Here is a 10,000-nt window from a genome sequence, read left to right on the forward strand (position 1 = left end):
CACCCATTCACCCCTTCACTCCTTCACCCCTTCACTCCTTCACCTCTTAACTCCTTCACCCTCTCACTCCTTCACTCCTTCACCCCTTCACCCCTCCTGCTCTACCTACTATCAGCGCCCACAACAAAAGCTCTCTAAAGCTTTTTCACTGGTAAACAATGTTGCTTCATCACGCCAGTCTTTACCCCAGCTTTTAGCTTTTGGCTCTTACAAGAATCCTTATCTGACTTTATTCAATTTGCATTGTGGTTTGTGCGTACGGAGGCTCTCATTAGGCGCTATTGACTTAGCAGAGCGGCGTGCTGCGCTGCTCTGAGGGGATGGGAGCCCGGGCGCCGCCTGGCTCCACTCCTGCCTTTGAAATGATCAAAAGAGCTCGGCACGGTGAGTGAGAGGTAAGAGGCTGAATGATGGCGCAGATACAAAGTCAGTGGCATTTAAAGACGGCGGAGAGAAGGAGAGGCAGAGAAAAAACGCTGAATGAAAGAGGAAGCGTCTCATCACGCCGTCTGCTGCTGAGATGGAGCAGGAAAGGAGGAAGACAGACGGCGTGCGGGGAAGTGTTTGTGCCGAGAGAGAAAAGGCCGATTATCTGAGGAATTCTTGTGAGGCGGCGGCTTCCAGCACATGTTTGGACATTGTTTTGACAACAATACCTCCGCCAAAAGCAATCACCAGCAGATTTATGGGCTGAACTTGTTCAGTTATGTATTTTCATCTGAAGAATTTGCCGGTAGCTCTCTTTGTGCTCAGGAGGCATTCGCAGCATTTGCGGCAGTTTAAAGTGAACAACAGTGTGAGCGTTCACTGCAGGAACAACAGGTTTGGAACAGGAAACAGATCAAGAATGAGAGAAATGCCTTTATTCGCCGGAATCTGATTGGATGGCTCAGCCCGGTGTGCAGCATCTCTGTGTCGACACTCAGCGGCTCTCTGCACGGCGCCGTGTTGTGTTGCATGTGTTGCGTGTTGAGTTGCTGCAGATTGCATGTGCTGCACTTTTGCCGAGAGCTGCTTGTGTGTGTGTGTGTGTGTGTGTGTGTGTGATTGTGTTCTATCTGAAACATCACAGTCAAGGAGATGAAGGTGTCCAGGACTGAACCACAGTTTGAGGTTCTGCTGGTCTTGCTTCCACTAACCGGACCTTTTGTCCCGCAGCATGGACACAAGCAGAAAGAAGCACTCGAAGATTTGACCTGTCGGGACTCTGACTCAGTCTTGACTTTGACTCTTGCATGTTGCTTCTCTTTGTTGAAGCCCTTTACCTTCAGACGTGTGTGTGTGTCCTTTGGTACACTCATAGTTTCCTTCCACCTGCACTATCTTAAGCCCTTTGGCCAACATGGAGCCATGGTGGTTACGCTCTAGTGCCACAGCAGCTCTCTCTCACTCTCCGCTCTGGCTCTGCTCTCTCTGTGGCTCTGCCTTCCTGAGGTGAGGGACAATGACGCCATTGAGGGTCTATTTCCCTACCGGCCCCCATGACTGGTCTTCAGTCTGACGGATCCTCTCGTCTTCCTGCACCATGGCCGCATGCCGCTTCGCTGCTCGTCTCCACTTTGATAGGAGGATAGAAGTTAAGATCTTTATAAAGCTGTTGAGCCGTCGCTCAGACACAATATGGAACGTGCATTAGAAGCTTCTGTGTGTGTGTGTTTAAAGCTCCATGTAGCAGCATGCATTAACACAGACTCATCAATTATCACGCACAATCAATAGAATGTGTTTCTCCTTCGCTGCTTGTTTAGCTAATGCCTGAGCCGCGTCAGTTGTTGAGCGAAACGCGGCGCTGCAGTGAAGCCGACGGAGATCCGGCACAACGGAGCAACCAGGCAAAGGGTTTTTAATTTATTAGTCTGAGTCATGCTTCGCTTCACAATGGCCTTATTACAGCCTGAAGCTAGGAGCGGTGTAAACGCACAATTAAGCTAGGTTAGCGCCTCTGCTTTATTATGCAGCGGAGCACAGAGCAGCTGCCGGCGGAGCGGGGAGAGATGCCAGATCTGCGCCGGGTGCTGGACGGACAGATGTGCGGCCAGATGTTCTGAAGTCCGGCCCCCCAGTTAGAGTTCCTTCACAGCTGCTCTGGCACCGACGCTCAAGTGGGCAAACACAGAAAGAGAATGTTCTGGAGCGGCGCTGGACGTGTTCAGACGTCGCTCACACACAGCCAGAGATCCAGAAGTTAAGACTGCAGAATCAAATCAAGAAGACGCAGACATTCGCCAAAAAATTCACCTCCTTATATTTGACCGACCGCGACCCGGGCTCAGAGCTTTGCTAGCGTAAATGTCGTGCTATCGGCGTGGGAACTGGACGGGGCCGATTGTTTCCAGAGAGGCAGCAGACCCCTTCACAAACACTGGATTCCTGCTGAAGAAAGGCTCCCTTTGTGCTGCTAATGCCAGGGAAATACAGTTGCTTAGCAGACATTCTTGGTGAAATCATAAGACGTCGCTCTCCGTCCGTCAAGGTTCTGTCCTTTTCTGAAGATGAAGATGAAGGTGATTCGCTGATGCCACGCATTTCTGCCATAGCAGGGACATTGGCCTCAGGCCTGAAGGGCGGCGTCTGTCCTGAGATGAGGAGGATTTAGAAAGAAAGAAAGAAAGAGAGAAAGAATGAAGTGAGGTGATGCTGGTCTTTATGTTGATCCTTCTCACTTTCCTGTCCCTCCACTTTTACACTTAGCCTCTCTCCTGTGTGTGGCTCAGCTCGGTGAGCCACACAATCCATTCCTTCTCCTCCTCCTCCTCCTCCTCATCTTCCTCCTCTTTCTCCTCTTCCTCCTCTTCCTCATCTTCCCCCTTCATCCTCCATAAAACCTGCTGAAAAAGACAAAACCTCATCTGTTTTGTGTCCTCCAGAGATCAATACCCGTTAAGAGGCCGGGCGATGGTGTGTGTGTGTGTGTGTGTGTGTGTGTGTGTGTGTGTGTGTGTGTGTGTGTGGATGACCTCAGCATCTAGAAATACAGATCCAGACTGAGCTCGCCCACACCCAGGCCAGCATACCTCCACCCTGTGTGCTAAGATAAGACGCCGGCCTGATCGTTTGGATCTCAGTCAAATTAGCGCTAACGAGCAGATAGCAGTCAGGTGGTTTGGACAGACGAGGCTCAATCTGAGGCCCCGCTTGTCAATTTGTAATTTAGGAGATTGCAGCATTGTCTTCTCCTGGGACTTGGCTGAGCGGCAGGAGCTCGGCTCGGCGATGTTTACGCTGCACATTAGCCTGGACGCTCGCCGATCGATGACGCGGCCGCGCTACAAGGAGAAAGCTCTTATTTGCAACCTTTTGTTTGTTCAACAGTTCTCTCATCTCAGAGTTAGAGTCAGAAGTGCTGACGCTACGGCTGCTAACGGCACAATATCCGGGGCTGCTGTGTGTGTGTGTGTGCAGGCGAGGGTGTGAGATCACCAAGTGTGTGTGTTTTACCTCAAAAGTCTGCTGTGTCTGTGTGTGTGTGTGTGCGAGCTGTAAGAATATCAGCCATCAGCAGCAGTAACTCTGCGGTGGGCTTGATTGACGCGAGAGGCCTCACCACCAGCCATTCCAGGCACATTCTTACGGGGATCTCATATCACCGGGGGTTGGCCCGAGCGCCGCCGGTGCCTTCCAAGCAAAATAAGCGGCGTGACATCAGGGCTTTGTTTCAGCGGCGAGGCCCCTTCTGTTTGTGTTTAATATCGCTCCGGAGAGAAGTGGAAAGAGGGCCGGCCAAGTCCTCGCCGCTGCGCCTGGCGCTGCGGTGGCAAAGCGACGGTGGTCTCTTGTGTCTGCAGCGCAACTCTCTCCCTCTCTCTCTCTCTCTCTCTCTCTCTCTCTCTCTCTCTCTCTCTCTCTCTCTCTCTCTCTCTCTCTCTCTCTCTGTCTATCTTTCTCCCTCCCCTTTGCTTTTTGGATGTCGGCTCCCAGGAGGCCTCACAGTTTTGTCTACAGAGAAATCGCACAACACTGGGGGCCGTTTAGGGCTGAGAGAGTGAAAACAGTGCGAGAGAGAGAGAAAAAGAGAGAGGGAAAGAGAGTGATGGAGATGGGGGGGTAAGAGGAGGAACACTAACAGAGGAGAAGAAGAGGAGACAGAGAGAGAGAGGAAAGGCAGAAAGTACAGATGAGGTGAGAGTCAAGACAAACGAAAGGAAAGCAGGAGAGAGAGAGAGAGAGAGAGAGAGAGAGAGAGAGAGAGAGTGAGAGCGGGGGGTGCAGCCACGTCTGGGTGGTTTTCCTGAGCCGGGGCTCTTTGATTCTCCGGCACTCTCACTCCGATGCGTTTGGACAGGGGTTGACAGTGGTTAGAGGCAGCGGTTTGTCTGGGCAGCTCACTTTGATTCCGACCTGGACTCTGCCTCCAGAGTTTGACTCTTTCATTTCGCTTAAGTACCTTGGATGGAAAATCACTCCGGTCCTTTTTTTCCTTTTTTGGTTGAATGTTTTCATTTCATCTGCACCGGAGCCTTATTCTTTCCAAGGCCCTTTTTTTGGGGGGGGGGGGGTCTTTCTTTTGTTTTGACTCAGTTTTCTATGGTTGTTCTTAATTGGTTTAAAGGTTTAATCTATTACTAAGTGCTTCTAACTGTAACCTGCTGTCTGAGTGGATCTAGAGCAGAAACAGAGCAGCAGCCTCTGACAGCAGGAGATTTAAGTGGATTCTGAGGCCTTGGGAACTTTAAAGTCTTTTATTTGTACCCAGACTGATCAGAACTCCATCAAAACATTATTTTACTGTTTGTTTGATCCTATCTGTATGTTTTCCGTGTAAACAAAGATCAGTTCGCAGATTTGGCACCACGTTCTTTCTTTCCATCCATCAGTAGAAACGTCCCAATGTTGTGTAGGCTCTCATTTATTGATTGATCGACTCAGAGGCCCAACCAACTCAAATGAACGATGCTCCATATTTAGGATCCAGTCCCACTCCACATCCTGTAGCTGTTGGGGAAACCGAAGACGCTGACGCTGCAGTTTGACCTGAAAGAGACGGAGCGCCGGTCGAGAGCCGAGCTTGGAAAAGTTCATGAATTCATAAATTGTCACTCAGTTCAGATACGCATGGCGATGCTCACACTTCAGGAGAGAAGTCTGAACTCTGTGTGTGTTGTGATGCAATGTGTGGTGTGTGTGTGTGTGTGTGATGTGCTGTTGGAGCCAAAGGGTGAAGTGTGTTTGCGCTCCACACACTAGAAGATGAAAACATGCTGACATGAATCATCAGAGGTCCTAAAGTGTGGAATGATATAAAGTACTCTTAGTGTGTATTCCTCTTTAATATCATTATGAAGTAGCCTCAGCGTTCAGCCTGGATCTCTGGATCTGCAGATGTTGATCTGTTTCCAAGCTGCTCTCTCATCTGCTGAAGGCATGAGAGTCACAGAGAGACAGAGGATCACATGAAGCCTCTGCTCTGGGACCAGAAACACTGAGAAACACTCTGCCTCACAAACAAAGATCCACTTGTGTGTGACACTTGTCAACATCAGATTAGGTGTGTGTGTGTGTGTGTACGCAAACAGATATGTGTGTCGTACACATCTGTGTTCTTAGCTCTTTTCTTTCACAAACACACACACACACACAAAGAGAGAGAGAGAGAAGAGAGAGAGAGAGAGAGAGAGCCTTCCATGTTAATAGCCGGTGTGTTTCTCTTCTCTCTGTCCTCTCACAGCAGCTGTACGCCGCCCAGCTGGCGAGCATGCAGCTCTCCCCGGGAGCCAAGATGGCTCCCCTGCCACAGGCCCCCAACTCCTCCGGCCCCCTCTCCCCCTCGGCCCTGAAGAGCGAGAAGAGAGCATGCAGCCCCGTCACTCAGATTAAGGTGAGTGTGTGCTCGAGTCTCTGAATTCATAACTCTGTCAGATTTTGTGGGTGAAATGAAATGGACTTGATTTTGATTTGACTGATTCCAGCGCAGTGACATTTCTTTCTAGACGTTTCCAAATCCCTGCCTCAGTTGATTTTTGTTGCTGTAAGTTTTTCATGCGGTCTGAAGGGAAAGAGAAGAATCCAACCGATCGTTCTGATTCCTCTAAGTAATCAAAGCCACATTGTGTTCTCATAATAGATGTTATCAGATGGGATATTAACCCAGCGCTGCCTCCAACACACTGATTAACTCACTGAAACAAATCAAGTCCAATTATCCTGAGGAGTCTCTAATAATATGATGCATATGGAGCTTGATGAGGATATTTTCCTTGGTTAAGAAAAATCCCATTGAATAATCTCCAAACGTGAGACTGAGACTTTCTTGATTTCCTGTTTTTGCAGTGAAAATAGTGCAAAGAAATATAGAATCATGAGGCAAATGAGACGGCAATCTGGTGCAAATGAGATGAATGTGAAGAGAAATGTGTGAGGAAGGTGAGTTTACTAAGAGAGAGCATCAGAGAAATATATGAGGAGGAAAATAAGAACATCAGTGAGAAAGGATGTGGAAGTTTGTGCCCCGAAACTTTACTGTCTATTAGAAACAGCTTATGTGAAAGCCACACACACACACGCACGCACACACACACACACACACACGCACGCGCGCACACACGCTCTGGCTGCTGTTTGGCAGCGGCTCAGACTCCTTCGCTGGTTGAGAGCGTGCGCCTCATCTTTACTTCACGACCAGGCGGTAATGGAAGCCATGTGTGTGTGTGGGGCACAGCTGCAGCCAGCGTCACAATGGAGCGGCGTCAGAGCTCACCACACTCACACAGTAGTGCCCGTCCCCCCCGTCCCCCCTCACACACACACACACACTCACACACCAGCCCACAGCGCCCCTCTCCAACCACACCTCCTCCTTAAACCTCATCCTTCCCTTCTCCACGCTTCCCTCTGATGACGCTCGGCTCCAAATTAGATCTGCAGTCGTTAAGCGTTGGCCTCTGACACAACGGGATGTTTGTGTCTCCGCTTCTTGTCTTGAACTTTTTCTTTTTCCAGGAATTCCTCATGTGGAGCGATGTGCTCACATACCTTCTGATTAGAACCAAAGTGCTGTTGTTTTGATACAGTGGGAGTTCAGTCGCTGCCACTTGACTCAGGCTCACCGGAGAATCGATTTAGCGAGGAGCAGAGATCCAGGAGACACGGACACCAGATCAGATAGAGCGGCACTGAAGCGCCCAGGGGCTGAAACACTGAAGAACTGAAACACTGAAACACTGAAGAACTGAAACACTGAAGAACTGAAACACTGAAGAACTGAAACACTGCAGAACTGAAGCACTGAAGAACTGAAACACTGAAGAACTGAAACACTGAAGAACTGAAGAATTGAAACACTGAAGAACTGAAGCACTGAAGAACTGAAACACTGAAGAACTGAAACACTGAAGCACTGAAACACTGAAGAAGTGAAACACTGAAACACTGAAACACTGAAGAAGTGAAACACTGAAGAAGTGAAACACTGAAACACTGAAACACTGAACAACTGAAACACTGAAGAACTGAAACACTGAAACACTGAAACACTTAAGAACTGAAACACTGAAGAACTGAAACACTGAAGCACTGAAACACTGAAGAGCTGAAACACTGAAGAAGTGAAACACTGAAGAAGTGAAACACTGAAACACTGAAACACTGAAGAACTGAAACACTGAAGCACTGAAGCACTGAAACAGTTCCCAATCCCAGCAGGAGCATCATGGCTCCCTGGAGACGTCTCTTTGTACTTTAATTGCTTTTAATAAACTCTGATAGTTTTTGCAGTTTGGTCTTCATATTGTTGTTTTCTCTGAACCACTGAATCATTTTTGCTAAATAAATTAAGCTCACATTAGCTGACGACTCGGTTACTCAGCAGCAGCTTTGATCTGTGAATCTGTTGGATGTTTGAACTTCTGGTGTTGTTCATTAAACAATCATCTGAATCTGAATTATTCATAGATTTTGTGCCATGAAACGCAACATTTAGAGCCGAACCCTCCCCAGTCTGGACTGAGCGTGTTGTTGGTTTGGTCTGAGTAACGCTCTGGTGTCTCTGTCCCTCAGGAGGAAGGATCCACGCAGCCTCTCAACCTCTCAGCCAGACCCAAGACGTCCGATCAGCTGCGCTCCCCCTCCTCCCCGACACAGGGCCTGTACTCCGGCTCTAAGAGCAGCCCCTCCGCCATGGGCAAGGGCCGCATCCCCAGCCCCATCTCCAGCATCGGCAGGAACACCTCCCTGGGTGGGTACACACACACACACACACACACACACACACACATCCTGGCCCCTGCGCGTGTTTCCTTTACCTCAGCGGGCCGCTCTGGGCCACCTGCTCTGCCCCGCTGCTGCTCTGCCTCACAGGATCACATTAGGATCGGCTTCAGTGACATGTTCAATCAGAATCACAGCCTCTAAACGCTGCTGCACAGGCTCGGCTCGGGCGCCATCGCCAAGAGAAAGTCCCGGGGGAAACACTGACGCACGCTTCACGTACACACACACACACGCACACACACACACACACACACACGCACACGCACACACACACACACCAGCGTATTGTTCCCATGTGTACGTCCATCCAGAGCAAACACATCGTCACTGCAGTGTAAAACTGTCTTTCCCCTCAGCCGGAAAAACAAAAACATCTCCCACCCAAACACATCCTCCTCCTCCTCCTCCTCCTCCCCCCTTCTCCTCCTCCTCCTCCTCCTCCTCCTCCCCCCTCCACTACACACAGACTAACCGAGCCGCATTCGCCCGATAGACTACAGACACCTCAACCTCAAGAGGAGACCTGTGTGCGTATTCGTACGTGCATGCGTGTGTGTGTGTGTGTGTGTGTCTGTGTGTGTGTGTGTTTTACGCGAGTCCAAAGCCCTGTATTTAGCCCCAATGAAACCCCCGGCAGCGGAAGCAGTGAAACCCAGCACACGTTATTTGCTTTTTAAGAGCTTCCTCACATCATTGTCTGCCCTCACCAGCCCTTTTATGCCCCTGCACCTCTGCTATCTGTTATTAAGGCCAATCTGCACCCTCTCATTATATCCCCCAGAAAACAATTTCGCCCGCTCCTCTGGAGTGGCTTTGAGGACGCCACGCTCCCGTTCTCCTACAAAGTTATTTTTTGCCCGTCTGAGCGGCCACCCAAGCGTGCGGCGCTTCCTCTTCGTCTGCTAATTAAACCAGGAGGGCCACGGAAACTTTGCATCCTTTTATTTGTTTTTTGTTTTTTTTTTTCAAATCCTTGAAATGCGTATTTGCCTCAGAAGTGTGAAGTGCTGAACATTAACACATGGGAGGAGAGTCTGCTATGTTGAATTGGAAAACAAGGAAGCTTCTTGAACTGATGTGGGCCCTCGTGTTCGTCACGTCGCTCTGCCAGCCTGTTATTATGATTTAATCTTCATCCTGGAGTCAAAGTTCTGGTCTGCAGCTCTTTAGTTTGTTTCATAAGCAACACAGAACACACTTCCAGGTTCTGACCCGTCACTTAGAGATCCCGTACGCCTCACTGCAGCGACACAACAACCCTTTTCATTCCCTGACCCTGTCCTCTCTCTCCACAGACATCCTGTCCAGCCTGAACTCCACGGCGCTGTTCGGCGACCAGGATGCGGTGATGAAGGCCATCCAGGAGGCCCGCAGCATGCGTGAGCAGATCCAGCGGGAGCAGCTGCACCACCAGCAGCAGCAGCAGCAGCCGGGCGCTCAGAGCCTGGAGGCCAAACTGTCGGCCCTCAGCGGCATGACACTCAACAACGGCAACAAGGTCAGAACCAAGGGCTCACAGGGTCAATAAGAGTCCCAGGGTCCCCCCTCACCCCCTTACCCCCCCATACACCTACACACACACACACACATACACACACACACACACACACACACACACACACAGAGCCAGTCTGATGCACCGGAGCACAGCGTCTGCTCTCGTGCCCGTTGTGATGCTAGCTGCAGTGAGTCCTCGCTCCTCTTAGCTGCGGCCCTGGCGTGTTCCCTCGCTGGAGCGAGCGAGCGCCGTGTCACCGAGTTCAGGCCCGAGCGAGCTCTGCAACGCCGCGCCGCT

The 10,000-nt window shown here is 50.2% G+C and overlaps 1 protein-coding gene across 2 annotated transcripts in view; it reads left to right on the plus strand.

Annotated features, from left to right (window-relative positions):
* LOC142995956 (transcription factor SOX-6-like) overlaps positions 1 to 10,000 on the plus strand; it is an 88,227-nt gene that overhangs the window by 63,678 nt on the left and 14,549 nt on the right. Inside the window, exons 9-11 of one of the 2 annotated variants that reach the window (XM_076146819.1) lie at positions 5,666 to 5,815; positions 7,993 to 8,170; positions 9,501 to 9,703. In XM_076146819.1, the coding sequence (XP_076002934.1) occupies positions 5,666 to 5,815; positions 7,993 to 8,170; positions 9,501 to 9,703 (531 nt within the window). The remainder of the gene's footprint in view (positions 1 to 5,665; positions 5,816 to 7,992; positions 8,171 to 9,500; positions 9,704 to 10,000) is intronic. The other variant, XM_076146820.1, reaches the window with a different exon arrangement.

This window comes from Genypterus blacodes, unplaced genomic scaffold (assembly GCF_046128005.1).
Source record: "Genypterus blacodes isolate CSIRO-AG114 ecotype Tasmania unplaced genomic scaffold, CSIRO-AGI_Gbla_v1 ptg000034l_1, whole genome shotgun sequence".
Lineage (NCBI taxonomy): Eukaryota > Metazoa > Chordata > Actinopteri > Ophidiiformes > Ophidiidae > Genypterus > Genypterus blacodes.